The sequence below is a fragment of the Somniosus microcephalus genome, chromosome 17 (assembly GCF_052327205.1).
Source record: "Somniosus microcephalus isolate GS21.2 chromosome 17, FLI_Smic_1.0, whole genome shotgun sequence".
Taxonomy (NCBI): domain Eukaryota; kingdom Metazoa; phylum Chordata; class Chondrichthyes; order Squaliformes; family Somniosidae; genus Somniosus; species Somniosus microcephalus.
In genome coordinates, this window is record NC_141003.1 from 44,122,025 (window position 1) to 44,146,460 (window position 24,436).

General features: G+C 44.2%; 1 protein-coding gene across 2 annotated transcripts in view; it reads left to right on the plus strand.

Annotated features, from left to right (window-relative positions):
- The first annotated feature begins 665 nt into the window (after positions 1-665).
- Positions 666-24,436, plus strand: part of tafa5a (TAFA chemokine like family member 5a) — an 849,608-nt gene continuing 825,837 nt past the window's right edge. The window contains exon 1 of one of the 2 annotated variants that reach the window (XM_086010303.1): positions 666-1,728. In XM_086010303.1, the coding sequence (XP_085866429.1) occupies positions 1,626-1,728 (103 nt within the window). In that variant the 5' untranslated portion in view covers positions 666-1,625. The remainder of the gene's footprint in view (positions 1,729-24,436) is intronic. The other variant, XM_086010301.1, reaches the window with a different exon arrangement.

Consider the following 24,436-nt stretch of genomic DNA (forward strand, 5'->3'; position numbering starts at 1 on the left):
ACTTGTCATCGGTGATGCCATCACTGGTTGTGCATGGCCAGCTGGCCATTTGGAGTGCAGATGACATCAGATGACTCCATCACCACTAGAAACTGCATGATGTCAATATTCTCTTTCCAACCAAGTGCCTAATTTGGGCTGAGTGACAGAGATGACGGATTTACGGCAGGGCAGGCGCCTCGAATCATGGTAGTCTTGTTTATAGTACGCGGAGTGTCCAGACTGCCTTCAGGGTGATACCCCGCCACATATCCGCGCACTGGCACCAGTGCCCCTGTGATCTGCTCCAGTGATACTACACTGTGACTCTTTCAATGAAACGTGTCAAGGGGTGGGGGTGAAAACCATTCACAACTCTTTGCTTTAAGCTTTATAATTAGAGTCTCCGATACCTTGTGTGCCTCATCTCTGTCCAGCTGTTAAAACGATTAGGTACAAAGTGTTCTACATTTAAAGGTGTTTTTTCTACCAGCGAGACCATTTTTCTTGGGTCTCAGCATTGCGCCCACCTGCAAAATATGAGAAAGCTGCCTCGGGGAGCTCCTGGAAGAGTAAACATCTCGGTCCCGTTTTAAATTGTAATGTATATTAAATGCGATTTAAATGTTTTCATCGAATCGTGTTTGGAAGAAAATGTTTTAAAATGATCGTTTCCAGTCATCCTCGACGATTTCTGTGGGCGTGCTCGGATCCAGCACAGTGGATCCTTGCTTTAAGACTTGGCTGCGTCAGAAGCTGCGAGAGGCTTGAATTCTCCGCTCCAGCCAGGAAGACTTGAGTGTTAGTGACAAGAGCCCTCCTGAAACACCTTGAAAACTTTGGATCATCGCCGTGTCCCCCCCGGGGCCACTCGGAGGAAGCAGAAAGCGCACTGAGTGAGCGATCACTCACAGTTCACCACCACGCCTGGGCAACTGGGCTTCATCTTCTGGGCTGGGAGGTGTTGGGAAGGGGTTCTCACATCAGCCGGTGGACGGATATCATACTGTGCACTGATGCTGTGCTTCTGCTGTCTCTCTCTCCTCCATCCTCCGGCACCAGGCTCTCTCCGTGCCATACCCGGTGTAGTTTTCTTCCTTTATAACCTCCCTCTCTCTGGTTTCAAACTGATCTCGGCTCTTTCTCTTTAAAGGGCAGTTCCGAGTCACTGCCATCACCGAGCTCGTTTTCGGCCCCCAGCGTGTTGGGATGTTTTATAAGGTTACGGTCTATAAAAAGTGTCACCTGTCTAGAACTCCTCCAGCTCCAAGCAGCCAAGTCCTGGGGCTCCCTCTCTCTCGTCAATGATAAATCGTTTTCATCATCTAGGAGTTTGAATAAAACAGTCTGGGGAATCATTTACAGGTATTGCTATCATTATATATTTTTTTAAAGAGGCACCGTGGCAACATAGAGGCGTCGTTCTGACCTGACTGCCGTTGAATACCGAAGAAGCAAGTGTAACTCCAAGTGAGAAGTCCGAATTCTGTCGGCAATGGTTGGCGAAAGACGGCCGGGATGCTGAGCAGCGATCTTGCAGGGGGCAAATGTCCCTGTTAGGGATTACACGTGGAGGAAGGCCCTCAGTGGAGAGGAGAATTGGTTTGTGAAGCCGAAGAGAGAGAACCCCCCCACCCCCCTCGCCCATGGCTCCATCAAGCACCCGTAAGGATGCCAACACTTGGCCTAGCATGCCTTCAACTTTCTGGGCAATCATGATTCTGGCCAGTCTCCTCATCGCCTACTGCAGTAAGTACAGTTTTTATTTGGTTGCAACGCCCGATTAGTCGACAAATGGCTTAATATTAACTACTAATGCTAAAACACGAGTTCCCTGCATATCCTTGGAGCAGATCCACAACAGCACCATACCGATGGGTCAGATATTGCTGAAATGTACAATGTACGCAAGTTGTGTATTGATCTGTCTACCTATAGAGGAAAACTAGGACCAAAGTCAACTGAGGAGAGATGGTGGAGCGAGCGCTGGTGTGATTGTGGATTTCAGTGTGATGTTAGAATAATAACTCGTTTTCACTCAACTCAGATAAATTCACAAAGGCGTGGAATTCAGATTTCACACAAAATCTTTTGTGGATTGTCGAAATGAATTAGTTTTGACATGTGGCGCATATTTATTGTAGCAGAAAATTACAGTAACCCCTTGATCGCCGAGCTGCCGCCAGTCTGTTTTATCAGTGTCGCCAGTCATGTACACGATTTCAACAATGCCAATATTGTAACAGAACTTGAAAAGTTGACCTGACGCCCCCGTCAACTACACGGAAATTTAATTACCAATTTAAAAAAAACACGGCCAAATGGCGATGATGTTACAGAGCCACTGAAATCTGCCGAATTTGAGAGATTGAAAAGTCTGTCGACAGGTAGAAAGGGGCTTCTAACAAAGTCCAACTGAGGCTTCCTGTCCTTGCCGTTTTAAATGGGTTTGTTGGGAAATGTATGGTTTGATTTTAAAAGCTCGTTGACGGGGCATTGTTAAAATGTACTATTTAATGCGCTTTAAAACATATATTTAAAATAATGCAAACTTTTTGCAGTGATGCACAATGGCATTATTAAATGGTTAAACCAGGGCTGCCTTATTCGGATTTGTAAAGTGAAACCATTATGAAAAGTAAATAGATTGGGGTCATTAACTCGACCCTGGTCAGTGTCTCGGAGCCTACGGCACTCGGTTCCGTTCATTCCAACCCCGGCAGCTTCCATCGCCTCCAGCATTCACTCGAGTGAGATTGCAAACAGCTTTTAGCCCACTGATTCCTTCTAACTCCAATCCTTAGCATTTTACGCGAATGCGCTGCCCCGTTTCATCACACAGTGCATGCACACTTCGCTTCTGAGGATGAAAGCAGACATTTTACCATATAAAGGAAACCATTAGGCGCGTCCTTCCATAAATCCCATCTGTGTGTGTGTCTATTGTAAGTAGGGACCAGAGATCTGTGCCGGGATGACAGGGCCATATATGATGAAATTATACCACCTCTTGCAAAGATTGGGGAATGAAATCTCCCAGTGTTTCGCTCAGTCGCCAGGTTAGCAACAGTTTATCCTGTCAGAACAGGTGATGTACCGAAACAGATCAGATTGTCAGCTCTGACGTCTGTTAACAGTTGCGAACATCTTATTTTCTGAAAATAGGTCTCTTGTTCCCGGCAGAGTGTATTTGCGGTTAACTTTTTTTTAAGTCAGTAGACTCGAAACGTGTAGGTGACTGAACACTAAAAGCTTCAGATTAAGATTAGCGATTGGTGCAAATCCTCTGAACCTGAAGCCGGACACTCTCTGAGAATTGTCGATAAAACGGGCTGGAATAAAATATCACGGCTCCCAATGCCCGCTGCATTCGAGAACGAGCCAACAGGCAGTTAGTTCTGACTGAGGGAATGTCGTCGTGTTGCACGGGGAGGGGGTAATGGTTAAAGCAGTTTATCAGTAACATTCAGTATTTACTCATCTCATCGCTGTTTACATTTGGCATGTACACCTCGGATTTCACTGGGATCGGGCGAAAGGGGATCATTTTACTCTGGATCACAGAATGCAGAGCGGTCTCTGTGAATTTGCATCTTTTTACAGTGCAAACATAAATCTTCCCTGAAATCAGAATGCACCCGCTTCACGCGCCTTTGCTATGAATAACAATTTAATAAGAAGAAACTAAGAAACAACTGCTGCATCTATCAATCGACCACAGGGACATACATATCCCAGTCTCCAGTCAGTCTGCTCCGATTAAATGTCACGGGCGTTTCTTTCTCCGATCTGCGATTCTCAGTCAACATTTAAATTCAATTAATTCCAACAGGAGCGCGGCGGGCTGTAGAAAACAAAAATAAGTTAACGTCCTACTTAATGACACATTACATTTCTGATGGGGTGTCTGTGCAGACAAGCTGTGGAAACAGAAGCTGTGTTGCGAGCGGGTGCTGACAGGCGATGGGCATTGCCCCATATTTAAATGCCCCGACCGAAATCAGGAGAAAGGAACTGCTTCTGTGCCCGGAGAGCCACCGGCTGCCTGTGCGCGGGTGTCCCCCGCATTCCCAGGCGTCCACAGAGTTCAGTGCCACATGGTTCAGGCACTGCAGTCTGTATAGAATAGAGGGAAATGCTCATCGAAAGAGATGGGAGCAGATCGTTTTCTAATCGTTGGCTAAGCCGAACAGAAATCTGCTGCATCTCTGTGCATTAAACACCGACATCCATTTTCCAGTGTTTTGCATGAACGCGGCGGGGTTGTTGCTTTAACTGGTGGCAGTAGAATTTGCTTCCAGGTATCTGCTCTGTAAATGCAGGAGCCGTGGGTGCCTTCCACTGGCTGCATTTAAAAGTGCGCCTCCTTCTGTTGCTATAGTGACACAATGCAGGTTTAAAGGATAGTATTCAGGTGCCTGAGTTCAGATCTACCTTAAAAAGAGCCGAGGTCGTATCTGTGTGAAACAATAGGGAGCGTGAAGAAAAAGCTATCTGCTGACGCTGTTCCCTTGAGCTTCCCAGGTGCTTATACAGAACTGTAAAAGGCAGCAGTACCTTGCCATGATGTTCAGGGTAGATCAGGTGAACTTGATGTGTTAACAGTGAGGCCCTATCTGAGCGGCACCTAAACAAACCACAACGAAAGTATTCTTATGTATGTTAAAACTATACCAGCATATACATTACAATGATGGATAGGAAGGAAACAAGACAAAAGACCAATTTGTTGTTTTAGTTTGCTGGATTCACTTGTCTATCAAGCATATGAAGCTCCCTAACTAACTGTGAATGTATTTGTGAATTATTAATACATTTACAAAATGGAGCTAAAATGGAATAGTAGTTTATGTTGTGTGAATGGCTGGATTATCACTGTTCCAAACACGTAGAACCTTTCAGCTTCTAGTTCAGTGCTAACGTATAATGTGCACATATGTAGAACTGAATACATTTAAATTTGAATTCAGTTAAAACCCTCTCCTCTTGACCCCTTCGTTATAACTCTGAAGTAACAACATTTTTGTGTTTTAAAAAAAAAACATTTTTCTGTCAAAGTTACATAAAATGCACGGCAGCTATTACAGCACAGGTTAGTATTGGTAATGACCAATAAATCTTTAACATCTAAATATAGCGAACAAAACAAAACCTAATTATGTTAAAGACTGTAACAGGGATTTGGATGTCTGTGTACACTGTTCAGTGTTCAATCTCAGAATTTATGACATCAGCCAAGTTGTTTATCCCCTATGTAATTAGTGTAATCTGGCCTAACAACAAACACACACAGGGCCGAATTCTGCCGGCGCTCGGAGGCGGGTCCTGTCAAAATCCAAATGATTGACAGCGGGGCGGTATCCCGCTCTAAACCCGCCTCCTTGTGAGTGTCCCGAGTGCCGGTTTTGCCTGCGCTTTGCAGACACGGCACTAAGCAGCGGGTCATGCAATTGTGCTAGTTGAGAGGGTGTTTAAACCAATTTACTCACTATTTTAGCAGGCACAAAGTATTTCCCCAAGTTTTCCACGAGGTTCCCGTCGCTGGGGGTCACGCCAGTTAAGTTTGGCGGGCTCTGAACAACTCTTCATTTCATTCAGTCTTTGTAGGGAAGTGGTGTTAGGGAAATTGACGGGATTGAAGGCCGATAAATCCCCAGGGCCTGATAATCTACATCCTAGGGTACTTAAGGAAGTGGCCCAAGAAATAGTAGATGCATTGCTGGTCATCTTTCAAAATTCGATAGACTCTGGAACAGTTCCCATGGATTGGAGGGTAGCTAATGTTACCCCACTATTCAAAAAAGGTGGTAGAGAGAAAACGGGGAATTATAGACTGGTAAGCCTGACATTGGTAGTGGGGAAAATGCTAGAGTCCATTATAAAAGATGTAATAGCAGAGCACTTGGAAAACAGTGACAGGATCGGACAAAGCCAACATGGATTTACAAAAGGTAAATCGTGCTTGACTAATCTACTGGAATCTTTTGAGGATGTAACTGGTAAAATAGATACGGGAGAACCAGTGGATGTGGTGTATTTGGACTTTCAGAAGGCTTTCGATAAGGTCCCGCATAAGAGATTAGCGTGTAAAGTTAAGGCACATGGGATTGGGGGCAAGGTACTGACTTGGATAAAGAACTGGTTGGCAGACAGGAAGCAAAGAGTTGGAATAAACGGCTCTTTTTCCGAGTGGCAGGCAGTGACTAGTAGGGTACCGCAGGGATCGGTCCTGAGACCCCAGCTATTCACAATATATATAAATGACCTAGACGAGGGAACTAGATGTAATATCTCCAAGTTTGCAGACGACACAAAGCTGGGTGGGCGTGTGTGCTGTGAAGAGGATGCCGAGAAACTCCAGTATGATTTGGACAGGTTGGGTGATTGGGCAGAAGCATGGCAGATGCTGTATAATGTGGATAAATGCGAGGTTATCCACTTTGGTGGCAAAAATAGGAAGGCAGATTATTATCTGAATGGCAATAGATTGGGAGAAGGGGAAGTGCAACGATACCCGGGTGTCCTTGTGCACCAGTCGCTGAAGGTAAGCATGCAGGTGCAGCAGGCAGTTAAGAAGGCAAATGGTATGTTGGCCTTCATAGTGAGAGGGTTCGAGTACAGGAACAAGGATGTCTTGCAGTTGTACAGGGCTTTGGTGAGGCCACACCTTGAGTATTGTGTGCAGTTTTGGCCGCCTTATCTGAGGAGGGAGCGCAGCGAAGATTCACCAGACTGATACCTGGGATGGCAGGAATGACGTATGAGGAGAGATTGGGTCGATTGGGCTTATACTCGCTGGAGTTTAGAAGAATGAGAGGGGATCTCATTGAAACTTATAAAATTCTAACAGGACTAGACAGACTAGATGCAGGAAGGATGTTCCCGATGGCCGGGAGTCCAGAACCAGGGGTCACAGTCTAAGGATAAGGGGTAAGCCATTTAGGACAGAGATGAGGAGGAATTTCTTCACCCAGAGAGTGGTGAGCCTGTGGAATTCTCTACCACAGAAGGCAGTGCAGGCCAATTCATTAAATATATTCAAGAAGGAGTTAGATATATTTCTTACGGCTAAAGGGATCAAGGGATATGGGGAGAAGGCAGGGACGGGGTACTGAATTTGGATGATCAGCCATGATCTCATTGAATGGCAGAGCAGGCTCGAGGGGCCGAATGGCCTACTCCTGCTCCTATTTTCTATGTTTCAATAGGTGACAGCTGCAAAAGTGGTTTAAAACCTACCAGTTTATAGCTGGTCACTTTCCACTCTCAGAAGCTTCAGACTTGAACAGATGTTTAAGCTTTATACATTTGGGAGGTGTTTGCAGTAAACTCTCTATTCACTGTCACCTCCTTGCAACCTCATATCTAACCCTTGATAGATTGGTTCTGTCATCTGAACTTCAGCTGCCATATGAACCATCAGAATGGGCACAATTTATGCTCCGTCACCTTGGTCCTCCGAATCTGATGATGATCAACCACAGCAGCAGCAGAACCAGTCACACCAACAGCAGCAGCAGCAACAACAAGAGCGCCAACCTTCTCCTCAACTGATGCTGCACAGGACAGAGGGCATCAGCGCAGGGCTGCACTGTGTCGGAGGCCATTCCCCCAACACAGGGTATACAGGCAGAGGATGAGCTTCCTCAACATGGCGGAGCAGCAGTGCCAAAGGAGGCTCAGACTATCGCATCAGGTCATCGCCGACATTTGCGCGTTACTGGAGTAAGTGGTGAACACTCCTTACCAGTGGCTGTCAAACTCACCCTTGTCCTCAACTTCTTTGCCTCAGGCTCCTTCTAGGCATCTGCAGCAAACCTTTGTGGCATCTCGCAGTCGGCCGCCCACAGTTGCATTGCACAGGTAACCGATGCCCTCTTTAACAATCCGCCAATTATATCCACTTTGCCACTGATGAAGCCAATGTCAATGAGCGGGCGCTCAGCTTTGCCACTCTAGCTGGCTTCCCACGGGTGCAGGGAGTCATCGACTGCACACATGTGGCCATCAGGGCACCCCATCACAACCTAGTAGCATTTGTTAACCGCAAGGGCTTCCACTCCCTGAACGTTCAGCTGGTCTGCAACCATAGGAAGATTATCATCCATGTGTGCGCCAAGTTCCCTGGCAGTTGTCATGACTCGTACATCCTGCGCCAGTCCACCGTCCCTCAGCTCTTTGCACCGTCACACAGTCTTGGCGGCTGGTTGCTGGGAGACACGGGCTATCCCCTGAAGTCGTGGCTCATGACACCTTTGAGGAGGCCAACAAATGAGCCTGAAGGACATTATAATCAAAGCCACATCTCCACGAGAAGTGTCATTAAGCAGACAATAGGCTTGCTCAAAATGCGCTTCAGATGACTCAACAGATCTGGAGGAGCCCGACAGTATGCACCAGCTAGGTCTCGCGAATAGTTGTCGTCTGCTGCGCCCTGCACAATATAGCGCAGCAGCGAGGATTAGTACTGGATGAGGAAGACACCGCTGAGCACAGAGCCTCATCGGAGGATTTGGAGGATGAGGATGAGGTGGCTCACCATGAGGTTGGTTATGAGGATGAGGAACACCTGGACGAGCCGGCGGTCCCATTGTGACCAGTACGCGAGCACGTTGCTGCCCGTCACTCCAGGGATACCCTTATCAATGGCATGCAGCTCATGCATGTGGCTGCCACCCGTGTATGCAGGTTTGCATCACCCCTCACCAACACATTGCCGCAGTCAAACAATGATTCCTCCCTTGTTTTGACTCTCACCATCGTTGCTGGGTGTGAAATGAGCCCTGACCCATCACTCTGCCACTTCCATTTCATCACACAAATTTGCCAACGACCTCCAAGTGTGATAATTAGATGATTTATTAACAGCACTTCATAGAATACTAACATGACATTGATAAAGAAAGACACACCCGAGTGACTACCCTTGTGACTATTTGTGTGGGATCTTTCGTTTCTGGGTGCTTCTGTGTCATGCTACCCCTGCGGCTTTAGCAGAGGTAGAGGCAGCCTCCTCATCTCCGTGCTGTGTCTGCTTAGACGCCTTTGGCAGTCGTCCTCTGGGTTTTGGAGCCACTGATGGCTCCGCTAAAGTCTGCTCCCCCTGCAGGGGGCTGACTTGTTCATCACTGGGGAGGCATCTGGGGCTCTGACTGAGGGGTTGGCAAGGGGGTGGAAATTTGATCGCTTGGAGAGGAGCCCCCACTTCCATGTCCCCTCCCACCATCATCCTTCTCATGGGCCACCTGCACTTCCCTGCTAGCAAGTAGCTGGAGAGCATCTTGCTGCACTTCAGTGGGGCCATGAGGGCCCACCTCTATACTGACATCCCTCCTACAAAGGACGTCTATGAGCCTCTAGTTTCTCTCCGCCATAGATGCCCATCTCTCCTCCCTTTTTCCCCATCTATCCTCCATAGATGACCATCTATTTTGAAGAGAAACCATGTTCTCATGAGACTGACACAGTGTTTCCTCCATACAGGTGGCCATCCTATCCATGGAGGAAGCTATAGTTGCCAGTGAGTGCATCATGGTGGTGCTCTTGTTGGAGATGGACTCCATTCTCTGCACATTCACAGTCACTGCAGTCGCAAAACCAGTCAGAGCCTCCTGCACTTGTTCCTGCAGCTCCAGGATCACCCTCTTTCTGGATGGCCCTCGAGGCTCAGCATCTGCATGCAGCTGAGCAGAGCTAGGAGACTCCTGCACCCTCCGTTGAGGAGTCTCACTGCTGTCCCCGTCTCCCCCATCTGCTGCTGCTCAGTTGTGATCTGTGAGACACCAGGTGACGACACTACTCTATCTCGCGACATACCCACCGAGGTGTGCAACTCTGCGCTGGTGCTGGGTTGCGTTGTCTGAGGTGACGCTGCGCCCTCAGAGGCAGGAGGCTCCTCTGAGGAGTCATCTTGCAGTTGCTCCTGGACATTGGGTGGGGGGCTCTTGATGGACCTGTGGGAGACTGAAGACATCAGTTAGATATACAGGATGTCCACTGCAGACACATACCATTATCCACATGATGAGCATTCATCTTGTCTTGACATCACACCCCATATGAGGCAATGATGAAAGGCATGTAGTTGTATGGAAATTAATTCCATCACTAGCTTCTTCTACTGAGCCCCTCTCTCCGTCCCCCACTTCTGGAACGTCCACCACTCCAGCAATCTCCAGTGCTGCCTCCTCTGCACTTGTCAGCTATGACATGGTTTGTGGAGGCCCTCCTCCCATTCTCTCCCTCTTATTGTGGGCTATCTTTTCCTGCAAGGAGGGAAAGAAGAGAAGATTCAGTGAGAGTGATGGTATGAGTGTAAGGAATGGAATGGCATGGAGCTTTACACTGATAATTTGATGGAGTGGGTTGGCAATACCAAGTTGCCTCCTTTTGTGTTGTTAGCTGCTGTCATTGCATAATGATGAGGCTCAGTGTGAGGGCTGCATAGTAAGATGGTGACCTGATAATGTAGATAGAGTTAGAGGGATGGATGAAGGTACAAGGGATGTTGGGCTGTGTAGCGTTGTGCAGTAGGAGTGACAATGTAGAGTGGTGCGAATGTGATGAGACGCACAGCAACATCAAGGTAATTGTGGTTTAATACTCACTTTTCCTGATCTTACTAGATCATTGAACCTCTTGCGGCACTGCACCCAGGTGCGAACCACCACTGACAGCCCCGTAACCTGCTGCAATATCTGCAGCCACGCTGCCTTTGTCTGCTGGGGAGGCCTCTTCCTGCCATCCGCACGGAAGAGAACCACCCTACGTGCTCTCACTCCCTCCACAAGATGATGGAGAGACTCATCTGTGAAGCGAGGTGCTGCTCGTTGACACTGCAAGCTCAAAGTGCAGGGACTCAAACACTGACAGCACTGAATGCTATCAATTTGCAACTGACAGTAGTTGGGGCCATGGCCGCTTTAAATAAACCGGCAATAATCGCGTCATCCGGTGACGTCACCAGACCCGCACCCTTTAATAGGACCGGGCAACGCGCAGGGCGGGCCTAACATGGCCCAGTAGGGCAAGGTTCGATTTATTGACAGGATCCACGCAGCAGCGGGGTCGCCCCCCTGCCACCGACTTCTCCCGCCTTGAAGCCACCCAGAAAGGGAAATCGCAGCCAGAGTGTTTACATGGCAATGGCTGTGTCAGTGCATTTTCTGCTTCAAAGCACCCTTACTGCATTAACCACCCACATAACCAGCTGGTCGATAGAAGGAACTGTTTTACAGTGATACCTCCAGCCCATCTAAACATGTTGATGTGCTACTGATGCAGTATTTTAGAAGGCATACATGTGCATTTACCTCAATGGATGTCTGTTTCTGTCAACTAACATCATGATGGTGTAAAATAGGCCCTTTTAAAATGCCTCTTCCTGACAGTGATGTATGTAACCCTTAAAGGACTGTATGCATTTATCTGGAATAATTGCTACTCCAATTGTCCTCATTCCAATTTTACCTCTAAATACAGGAAAAGTTCTGATATCCGGCACCGACGGGACCGGCGTGTTGCCGATATATCAAAACTGTCGGACATGCAAAGTTAACGTTGAAGCATACGGAGATGAAAGTCTCCATATTTGACAACAAACACTGTTGCTCAGCAACAGCTTGTAAACACTCGGCCCGTACCTTGGAAGCGTCTCTGAAGCTGTTGCTAAGCTACAAAGACGCTTTCCAGAGCCTGCCTGTTAAAAGAATGCTAAGAGAAGAAAAAAAAACTAACCAAAACGGCTGCTGATTTCTGCCGTTAGAGCGAGGTTTCCGGCCATACAACCTCCGGATAAACCAAAGTTTCCTGTATTTGCCAAATAAAATATGTAAAAATGAACATATAATGAAAATATATCTTATTGAAGAAATGTAATGTCCCTGCCAAGACTTCAATTATCAAAAAAATCATAAAAACATATATATACCCACCAACATGAGGATGTTGGTGTTAGAGAATGAAACACTTCCATTTTGAATGCCCATAATTAGCATCCCATGTTTGGTTTGGTACCATCAGATGGAAAGCAAAGCTCCGTTTCTCAGTTTCAATAAAAAATGCTCACCTTTCACCTCAAAAGAGTAAACCCTAATGTACCAGTAAAAATTTTTCCATTGACCATATAGTCATCCTTATGTCCTAACTTGAGTTAAATTGCCAGTTTGACACAGTTTTGTAATGTGAACCCATACCCAGTCAGAACTAAGTTGAAACTGCACGAGTGCATTCCACATAGTTCCCTTACAACCAGGACCGAAAGAGGAGGCTTTCATTTTAGCCATGTGGCACTTTCATGCCATCAAACCCTGTCGCCAGAGAAAAAAGAACAGGGCACCAACCCATGTTTAAATACAATTTCAAAATAATACCAGTAGATCCTGTGCACCTCTCAATACAGGAATACATTTAACATACAACTGGAACACTGTGTTGAATGTTAAACCAATGATCGATCAACATTACATCTCAGGACATTGGACTCATTTAAAAAAAAACTAAATGCTCTGATTGAAAGATGGCAAGATTGGCATTCAGAAAGGATTAGATCAAATGGGCAAAAGATCTTCTTCATCTGAATCTATTTTGTGATTTAAAATATTACTGCATTGGTACAGTGGCCATATGCGTAGATGGTTATCACCTTCTAGCTATGCAGTAAAGTTTTTGTTCTAACATAGTGCAGATAATGATGTAGGAAAAGAAAAATATATTTTCGTTCTTATATCATCCATTGCAGAAAATTGCACAACGCACACTTTTTTGATCTGTTGACTAAAGAATACAGTGAAGTATAGACATAGTTGCATAGTGGTACATTGGAACATCAATCATAGAATGGTGCTGTATGGGTTTGCAGCCACAATTTGCCATAGAGAGTTCCCAATTTCATCTGTGTCATTGGATATTATACAAAGACCAAGTGCATTCACAATGGGAGGACAGCTCAGTTACCCACGGCTACCCTTAACTCCTAATGACCAACTTAAGAGCAGCATTGACAGATATTTGGAGCAGTCTTTTTCCCAGTCTGAACAACTCAGAAATGGTAAATTGCTTAGGTAGAGCATTTAAATTGGGAGGACAGCTAAAGTACAAAAACAAAATAGCATTCTTTATGATCATTAATAAACAGTAGCTACTTTATTGTGCAACAGATACAGTGAGCATAACATCTGGTGTTAAAAAATATGCTTCTTTTAATGATTCCCTGATATGTTCTCTATTAAGCACCTTTTAATAATAACATCTGGAATGTTTAAATTGGACTTTAGTAAGTGTTTTATCATTATGTTCAGCTCAAGCAGCATTTGTGAAACAATTGATGTTAATACTGCAGGTGCACTTCACACTGTTTTCACAGAGTGTGAAGTGATTTACCTGTATATTCTTCAATGGCTTTACAGAGCTACTCAAGCTGGTAGCATGTGTTTACTTATCCTGTGCTTTTTCATGTGATTAATTTAGTTTAATTTGCATTTGGTCGAACATGCATAAAAGGACAACTGAAAGTGATTAGTTGTGTTAAACCTGACTGAGGAGTTGACTTAACACAATGTGTAAGATCCAGATATATTCAACATTAACATTTATATGCACTGTATAAATTTGGCCAGTTGTAATAATAATAATAAATTGTTGGTTTTATTGGTGTATAGTGATATTGCTGCTGGATGGTACTTTAATTGTGTGCAGCTCTGATTAATAGCTTAACTACTTCCCAAATCACAGGCAGTTCCAATTTTCTTCCTTGGGTGTAATTACTACCCAGGAAAAATACTCTTGGAAAATAAAGGTGATCACCATGAATTATTAATGTACATAAAAAGGTATTACTATGTCCATTTGTGCATGTAGTAATACTGCCTGTTCATAGTGTTGAAAATATGGGGTCGATTTTCATTGACACGTGGAGTTGGGATTGGAGGTGTGCGGGGGGTTAAAGTCCCAAATTTGGGGGTCCCGACACCATCCCGCTTCCATGTAAGTTTCAAAGGAGGCGGGTACCCGCTTCGCACTGGGACCCGCCGACCCGAGGTGGGAAGGGATTAGTGCCAATTAACTGCCTGTTAACAGGTAGTTAACAGGCAGTTTTTAGCCTAATCCCTATTTTAAAGCTTGAAGTGTGGGATTCCTGACGGCTCCAAACCACGCCAAGTTGGAGGAGTCGGGCCGTCGGGTTGAAGGACTTGGGGTCGAGATGTCGGTGTTCAGGTGAGTGATGGGTGCATGAGTGCAAAGGTAAGTGTGTTTGATGTGTCTAAAGTGTGTAAAGAAGTTTAAATTACCTGTACTTACCTTTTCAGCCTTCCTTCCTCTAGGTTTCGGGAGTCCATCATCTAACCGGCACAGAAAGCAGAATGACTGTGATCTGTCAAAAGTGACAGCCTGCAGCTTTCTGTGCAGGAGAGATTTCTAACTGAGTCTGTGGAGAAGGACTCATGTTAGAAGTAAGACTGTCAGTGTTTGACAGCTTCAAACAGCTGTGAAACACTGATATTTCATCTGTCAAAACGTCTTGACAGATGAAATTTCAGTCTGTGACGTCACCTGTTTTCGGGTGGCCCTTAATTGGCCTGCTGAGCCCGCTGGGCGGGCTCAACAAGGTCAATCAAGTTAAAATCGTGTGGATTGGCCACATCTCGATGGAGGCGGGACTACAACCCCGAAAGTTGTAGTCCCGCCTCCTTCCCAACTTCTGAATGAAAATCACCCCCTATATGTCTAAACTTTGGGCATTAATTAAGCAGACTTATTGGCCTGGATTTTGCGGTCGGCAGCGTAACTACGGATTACGCCGCCAGCATCCAAACGGAATGTGCACTTACCTGCTGGGATCCCTCCTCCAAGAAGTTGCTGTCAAACGGTGCGGAGTAGAGGGCAGCGTAATGGCCCATGGATCCTTGGGGCACACCGTGTGCGGAAATGTACCTGGGATCATATGGGCCAGTCCTCCAATCAGCAAACAGAAGGTCTCTCATTTATTTATGATCATAGATGTTTATGTACATTAAATCCTGCAAGGCTCTAATAAGGAAGGTTTTTTTTCCTTTCCTCCACTTTCAGTATGGATTTTTTTTAAGGTTATGCTCCATGCAAAAAAAAATAAAGCTCTCATTGTAGCAATCGCTTCCTCCGAATCTTTTCATGGACAATAAATATTTTTCATGGAAAAAATCCTAAAATGCTTAAATTTCCGGTCCCATATAGCTTTTAAAATTACTTGGGTTTGTCAGGAGGTATCCCCTTATGCTGTGGAAACAGGCCCTGCGCCTTGGCAGATCGCAAATTCGGGATTTAGTGCATGCGCGAACTTGCTGCCCATTTCAAGGGCTGTATGATGGCGTACTCTGAGAGTACGCAGTCATACCAACCGCAAATTCTGACCCATTGTGAAGTAGCCACACCAAACCTTTTCAATGTCACCTTTTGATTGAAGTTTGTATATTTCAGGTGCTATAAACTCTTGGCAGAAAACAGATAAATACTTGTGGGATTTGCGGTCAATGCTGAATGTTTTTGAACTACATCATTACTGGCTAGAAAGTCACCGGGGAATCAAAGCATTTTGGCATCTTTTAGTCAGTGTTCTTGGCATAAGCAACAAATGGTTTCTCCAGAGGTTCTATTTGGACTGATCATCAGCATTGCTAGGCAACGTGGGCTATGGTGTGACTCTTGCATTTCCAGATAAAGAAACATTTGACTTGGAACTGCTTTTCTCCAATACCTCTAACTTGCACGGGTTGAGGGTGTGTGTGTAACTGGTATCATCATTTATTGTTCTTATGAGTTGATCTGTTGCCTAGGCCCTAAACTCTGGAATTCCCTGCCTAAACCTCTCCGCCTTGCTACCTCTCTTTCCTTCTTTAAGACGCTCATTAAAACCTACCTCTTTGACCAAGCTTTTGGTCACCTGCCCTAATTTATCCTTATGTGGATCGGTGTGAAATTTTCTGTCTTAAAATACTCTTGTGCAGCGCCTTGGGACGTTTTACTACGTTAAAGGTGCTATATAAATACAAGTTGTTGTTGTTGTTGATCTGTCACGGCGTTGCACAAGGGGAGTGAAGACCAATTGCAATCTTCAGGTGAAACAGGGTTAGAAAACAGCGATAATTGGACTAAGGCGTACAGATATATAAATTCCATTGTCCATATTTATTATGAAAGCTGCTTATGTGAACTTGTCACATTGTAATTACATCCTCCACCAGTGGTGGCCTCACACTGCCTCAACTGGCAAGAGGGTGTAATTACAAGTGACAAGTTGACATAGATAATTTCCATTATGTGTGGATATAGGAATTTATAATGGATAGAAAGTTGACAGGAAATGCACACAGATGTAAGATTTTTAATGGCCTGGATTTTGCAATCCACCGCAAGTTCGGGATTTCCAGCGCATGCGCGAAATCCGGAACTTGCGGTCTGTCAAAGTACACGTTGACAGGTCATCCACACGGACCACAAAAAAGCAATTGCTGGTGCAGACTAGCCAGCAATTGTGCACGGAAATGTTACGGTTAATGCAAACAGGCAAAGGACATGGTTGCATCAGCGTAAGGGGATACCTTAGGCATTAATTAAACATTTTCATATCGGAAATTATACACATACACTGCATCAAATGAGTTTCTGCAAATATTGGCCTGGATTAGAGTTTTAATGATGTTGAAAATTATCAAAAATTTATTTTTTTAGTGAAGTTGGTGGAATGAAGCTACTTATGAATTAAATTCCAATTCTGTAAATTGTAATTAGATCAGACTTTGGGATTCCATTACATCTCATTATGGGATTCCCTTTGGAAATGATTAAAATGGAATTCTGCTTTGCGATTTGAGCACCAGGCCCATGTGATCCCAGGTATGCTTCCGCACCGCCTGTGTCCCTGGGATCCGTGGGCCATTACGCTGCCCTGCGCCTCGCATCATCAGACCACAAGTTTTCACAGCCTTGCCGCCATCAGGTAGGTATGTAATTCATTCATGGGTCAGAGGGGTACTCCGGAGGTACGCCACAACTGCAATTTTTGGCCCAATATATTATAGATAGGTCTTTCTTTTAATTGATTAATGTTTCCTACATCCCTCCTCTAAAAGTCTAGCATGTCAGCTGTGGCAAGGGTAGTCATGGCATAAATGTTTAATCACAGTAAAGTTACCGTTTAAAAATTAAACTTTTAAAGCTCTCTAACCCTCTAACTACAGAGTTGAATTTATTTCCAAATGTAGGTTGCCCAGAATGACAGTTAGCAGTAAGTAGGCATGCTCTTTATATACAGGGCTGTATCAGGTACAATTTAAATTCTAAATTCAGCGTTTCAAGTGAGTATGCCAGGTGTATTAGAACACTCTGGTAGAAAATACTACCCGAGATAGTGTAATTGGTTGTTTATCCTCGCTTTCTTCAGCGATCTAATTATATGATTGAGCATGGCCCATATATAACATTTTGTGTAAGCTGTGAGATTATAGGTAAGGGTATTTGCTGTGGAATTTTATTGTAGATATTTACAATAAGTCTTGTATGTATCTCCTTATGTATTGTTATGGTGCAAATGTGTTCATTTAACATAGTCTGATTTAAAAAAAATCTTTGTAGATTAATAAAATGATTCTTATTAGTTATAGACAGTTTAGGATAATTAACAGGAGAGTTATCAATTTATGTGCATGCTCACAGGATTAGATCGTCAGGCTCTTCTGTGATTGGGTGGTTTCAGACACTTGAACATGCTGATTGGCACTAAGGTTAAACATGCAATGCCAGATAAATGCAATGTTCAGACTTGCAACAGGGTAACCCAAGTTCAAATCCAATTGTTAACTAACATTTATACTCAGCTTTATCCTAGAAATGTGACTGAGTTAACCAACTTGATTGAATCCTCTGGATTAGGGGCGTAAAACTGTTAGGTGCATGTGTTTAAAAAGTGAAAAGGATTCGATAGGGTAGATACAGAGAAACTATTTCCTCTGATTGGGGGAATCAAGAAGGAGGGGACATAATTTTAAAATTACAGCAAGGCCATTTAGGAGGGAAATCAGGACGCACTTTTTCACATATATTGCAGTAGAAATCCGGACTTCTCTGCCCCAAACGCCTGTGGATGCTTGGACAATTGGATCTTTCAGGACTGAGCTTGATAGATTTCTGTTGGGTAAGGGTATCAAGGGATATGAAGGTAAGACGAATAAATAGAGTTGAGGTGCAGATCAGCCATGATCTAATTGAATGGTGGAGCAGGCTTGAGGCCTGTTCCTTGGGGCAGGTTTACTAAGGCGTCACGTGGAGATGCATGGCGCACATGAAACTGCTTGCTTGTTGGATTATCCCGAAGCCTGGCTTGCAGAGGGTAGATTAATTGTGAAGCAGAACACTGAAGAAAAATAATAAAGAAATGATGTAAAACAAAAATAGAAAGAAGATGGAATTTCCTTGGAGCTGCTCCTGCTTCGCCAGCGTTATTTTGTCGGAAGTGCGGTGGGAACCCCGTAGACAGCGTTTCCACTGCACTTCCAGCAAAAGAACGCCAGCATAGCAGGGGCAGCTCCAAGGAATTTCTAGGCATGTTATCAAGGAATATAATACTGCTAATATTTTGTTAAATAGCTGGAGGCTGAATTAAGATACAGCCAAAGTGATAATCAGAGACACTATTTAACCCTTAAAATTTTGCAATTGAATTACTCTTTTGATTCAAATACAAATTAATATATATCTTTGATAAGATAGTAGGTAAGTGTTTCATCTGCCGATTTTACTATAAATATTGATATTTTTATGGGTTGATAGGAACTCTAAGATTTGAATTATTTCATTTGAGTTTCCCTGTCTCTAGCCACAGGCACCATCAGGGCTGGTGAATTATTAAAAGGAAGGCATGTATAATTTTGTTTATTTGACATTTGCAAGTTCCGTTTGTTCTACTTTTCATGAGTGTGGTTTTTTTTGAAAGACAGTTTCAATTTTAGCAGCTCCTCAACAAGTCCCTTGTGTTCTCTTCAGCTGAAGAGTATCTTAAAGATGAGAAACATCTTTTAACATAATACATCCGCCAAGGCATTTTTCATTTAATTCCCCTGGTGTGTGGTGTGTATGAGAGCAGATATTGCAATAACACATCGGTATGTTCCAGGTATGTCCTGGTATTTTTTTTTTATTCGATTTTTTTTATGGGATGTGGGCGTCGCTGGCAAAACCAGCATTTATTGCCCATCCCTAGTTGCCTTTGAGAAGGTGGTGGTGAGCCGCCTTTTTGAACCGCTGCAGTTCATGTGGTGAAGGTGCTCCCACACTGCTGTTAGGTAGGGAGTTCCAGGATTTTGACCCAACAACGATGAAGTATCGGCAATATGCTTCTAAGTCAGGATGGTGTGTGACTTGGAGGGGAACTTGGAGGTGATGGTGTTCCCATGCGCCTGCTGCCCTTGTCCTTCTAGGTGGAAAAGGTCGCAGGTTTGGGAGGTGCTGCCGAAGAAGCCTTGGCGAGTTACTGCAGTGCATCTTGTAGATGGTACACACTGCAGCCACGGTACGCCGGTGGTGGAGGGAGTGAATGTTTAAGGTGGTGGATGGGGTGCCAATCAAGCGGGCTGCTTTGTCCTGGATGGTGTCAAGCATCTTGAGTGTTGTTGGAACTGCACTCATCCATTAACAGCTCTTTTTACTTGCAATTGTCCTTTAGATGTGCTATCCTTTATTGTTTCCATGAGCTACATTTGCATTGTGACAGGTAGTGTACGTTTAAAAGTGGCTTGAGGCTGACCCTGAAACTAGTTTTGGTAAATGGTAATTGTACCTGTGTCTACTGCTGTGATTCCCCACATTTTGATTGTTGCTTGTTGTTTTGGGACTGTCAGTAGTTTACATGCTTCGTTTGCTGGGCGGCTTGACATGTGTTTCTCCAGCCTAAGCAGCAAAAGGAGATGTTGATGCATTTTCTGGAATTGCTTACAGCAGGCTGCTCTTTACCCAGGGTATAATCACCTTCCATTAGAATAATGCTCCCATTTTCAGTCATAAAGAAAGCCGGTGTAATGTGTGTTTGTGTGAATGTATGAAAGAGACAGAGGCAGACAAACAGAGATAAAGTGATGGTGAGAAAGTGAGAGACTGAGATACTCTGATCGAGGAAAAATATGAATGAGAGCAAGGATGAAAAACATTTCAAATATACTTAGCAGATCATTTATGACTTAAGTTTCTTTTAATGCATTTTAACAAATAACTGAGTACCAGGAATTGTAAATTAAAGCACTGAAATTAAATCAAAAGTGACAGGGTAATTTTTCATATAACTACTGAGGCTATTTACATTCAGAGCCACAGCAAATTATTGATATATAATGCAAAAGTATAAATTATATTGGAATTAATTAAATTTAGATTTCATTATGCATTTAGAGCTTTGGAGTCATCATCTAAATAGTTCTAAAGCTGATTTTCTGAATCTTTCACTTACATATTTCTGACTTTGCGACTTAAAAGTAAACATTAAAAGTTACAGTTAATCACACTGAAGAAATAATTGATCCAGACAGAAACATAGGAACATAAGAACAGGAGTAGACCATTCAGCCCCTCGGGTCTGTTCCGCCATTCAGTGAGATCATGGCTGATCTGCGATCTAACTCCATATACCCGCCTTTGGCCCATATCCCTTAATACCTTTGGTTAACAAAAAACTATCAATCTCCGATTTAAAATTAACAATTGATCTAAAACCAATTGCCGTTTGTGAAAGAGAGTTCCAAACTTCTACCGCCCTTTGTGTGTAGAAGTGTTTCCTAAATTCACTCCTGAATGGTCTGGCTCTAATTTTTAGACTCTGCCCCCTAGTCCTAGAATCCCCAACCAGTGGAACTAGTTTTTCTCTATCTACCCTATCTGTTCACCTTAATATCCTGAAAACTTTGATCAGATCATCCCTTAACCATCTAAATTCTAGGGAATACAACCCTAATTTGTGTAATCTCTCCTCGTAACTTAACCCTTGAAGTCCGGGTATCATTCTGGTAAACCTACGCTGCACTCCCTCCAAGGCCAATATATCCTTCCTAAGGTGTGGTGCCCAGAACTGCTCACAGTACTCCAGGTGTGGTCTAACCAGGGATTTGTACAATATTATGGTGGATCAGTCATATATTTCGTAGATAGAGGCATAATTATTTTTATTGTGCAATGGAATAAATCTTACCATACATGCCAAGCACCAGTACTGACAGCCCATGTTTTAGGGGCAAAGTCAGTGTTCACTAACAAAACTCAGCATAAACCCATCAGCCCCAGTCTAAACCAGAGTCCTGTTGCTAATGGCTGCTGCATACTATAGGTAGGAATTCTCGCAAAAGCAGGAGATCATGCTGAAAGTACGCAGTGGCTGGAATCTTTTCCATTAGCAGTAAGAGCAGGATTTGGGTAGGAATGGCACTGAGGGGTTATGGGAGAGGGAAGAGAAGAAATGGATAGCAATGAAAGGAAAGAGGAAAATTGATGGTAAAGGGGGGAAAGGAGAGGAGAAAATGGATGGCAATGAAGAGGAGAGGGAAAGGGTTGAAGCTTACGAACATACAGACAATGATGGACAGGTAAAGACCTTCTGGTCCATCGAGCCTGTCCCACAGAATTGCGATACCTTGTGTATCACAATATATACTCTCCACCCCACCCAAAACCATGTGATCTCCTGGGAGAGGCAAAAAATAAGATAAAAAACCCAGGCCAATTTGGGGAAAAAGATCTGGGAAATTCCTCTCCAACCCATCTAGGCGATCGAAACTAGTCCAGGAGATCACTCTGGCCCTGAATTTCCTGCAGTACCTATCTTCTGTAAGAGGTGATCTCCGCTCCAGCCAGAAACAGGTCCAGCTCTCACTTGAAGGAATTCAGCGATTCAGCATCCACCACACGAGATGGCAGCCTGTTCCAGAGGTCCACTATTCTCTGGGAAAAGAACCACCTCCTGACATCTAACCTAGATCTGGCCTTATACAACTTAAATTTGTGACCCCTGGTCCTCCCTAACCTATTTAATTGAAACAAACTGGCAACTGGAACACGATCTATTCCCTTCATTATCTTATAAACTTGGGAGGAGAGAGAAGCAGCTGGAAGTGGCACTTTTGAGTGGGAGAGGAAGGCAAATGCCAGCATTAACTGAGACTGAATGGTGAGGAGGACGGGGAATAATGTGCCAGTGTGAATTGGAGAGGGGGGAAGTACCAACAAGAGCTACAGGGAGCAAGAGGCAGCAGCAATGCTATCTTGAACTGGGGAGAGAAGTGCCAGTGATACATTTTTGTATCTTTTCCACCCTTCTTACAGCAGATTATTTTAGCCCTTGTATCTTAGGTCACTCTCATGGGTGAGTCATTCCATATCTTCAACGATTGTTATCCTAGTCTTGGGATTGAGATTGCATTTCTGTAATGTGTCCTGGATAATGAACAACAAACCTTATCAGGTAATTATTTTTTGCCTTTTGGAACTTATCTATGCCTCACCAATGACCTTCCCTCCATCATAAGAACAGAAGTGGGGCTATTCTTTGATGATTGTACAGTGTTCAGCTACAGTTGCAATTCCTCAGATAATGAAGCAGTCTATGCTCTCATGCAACAAGACCTGGACAACATCCAGACTTGGGCTGATATATCACAAGTAAGATTTGACCATACAAGTGCCAGGTAATGACCATCACCAATGAGAGAGAGCCTAACCAACTCCCCTTAATGTTCAAAGACATTACCATTGCCAAATTCCCCACAATCAACATCTTGGGGGTCACCATTGACCAGAAACTTAACTGGACAAGCCTCATAAATGCTATGGCTACTAGAGCAGGCTGAGCATTCTGTGGCAACTGGCTCACCTCCTGACTCCCCAGAGCCCCTCCACTACATACAATGCACAAGTCAGGAGTGTGATGGAATACTCCCCACTTGCTTGGATGGGTGCAGCTCTAGAAACTCAAAACCATCCATGTAAAAGCAGTCTACTTGATTGGTACTCCATCCACTAGCTTCAACATCCACTCACTCCATCCCTGGCGTACTGTGGCTGCAGTGTGTACTATTTACAAGATGCACTGCAACAACTCGCCAAGACTTCTTTGGCAGCACCTCCCAAACCCGGAACCACAACCATCTAGAAGGACAAAGGCAGCAGGTGAATGGGAAATCAATCACTTCCAAGCCACACACCATCCTGACTTGGACATGTGCTGGTGTTCCTTCATTATCGCTGGGTACAAAATTCTGGAACACCCCACCCAACCACATTGTGGGAGCAGCTTCACCACGTGGACTGCAGCGGTTCAGGTAGGACCACCACCATCTTCTCAAGGGCAACTAGGGATGGGCAATAAATGCTGGCCTTGTCAGCAATGCTCATCTCCCAAGAATGAATAAAAGGAAAAAATATTTTGCCATTGAAATGAGGGGGATGAAATCGGGCATGTTCCACTATGGACTGGTGATCAGCTCCCCAGGTGCTGAGGACAAAAGATCACCCAAAAGGCTAAGTAACTATTCATTTTCATGTTTGAGTTCTTGGCTTCTTGCGGGGGAGTATATGTCAGCTTTTTTTGAAGCTACTGTTCAGCATTTGTTACGTTTTTAGGTCAGCATTTATGCTTAGCTGAAAAATAAACACTTTAGAAATAATCTATTCCCACCAGTTTTTAAACCTTGTTGGGGCCGGCATAAAATTCAGCAAGTAACTCAGGTAAATGGTACTTTCATTTATGCCTGAGTAAGCCATTTCTTTGTTCCATCCTTTCAGTGACATTGGCTAAGAAGTTAATTTCATAAGCTTTGACTATTCTGAATATATGCCTGGAAATGACATTCTGTTCTCAGAGTGGCCCAGAAATTCCGTTCGCAGCCCTCCCGCGGGCGGAGGGCTGCGATTTGGAAAAATTTCCGCCTGGGCCGGAGGGCTCCCAGGAGGCACAGAATTCGGTTGCTGTGCCTCTTCAAAATGCCGGTGTGCAGGGCACGCGTATCCCAGGGGCGCAAGCGGTTCGCAGCATCCCTAGGATCACGTGGGCCATGGGGAGTCAATCAGAGCAGGGAATCTCCATTCATAGATTTGACAGGAAGACCTGTCAAATCTATGAATAGAGATCGGCCCCAAAACGTAAGTAAAACTTCAAATAATTGTTTTTTAAATCACATTTTTAAAATTACATAAATTAACTATTTTAAACAAAAATTTACATTTTTGAAAAAAATAATTAAAGTTTTTAACAGAGCTAAAAATAAACTTACCTTTAAAGAATTTTAAAATGATAAATCAATGGAAATTTTTTTTTTTACTTTCTTCAACTGTTAGCATGGTAAAAGCAAGCCTTGCACCTGCTTTTCCAGGCGCAGCAGTTTCCGACTTACCTGGACTGAAACAACTGTGAAAAAAACAGAAGTTCCAGCCGTACGCGCTGCCTCTCCGG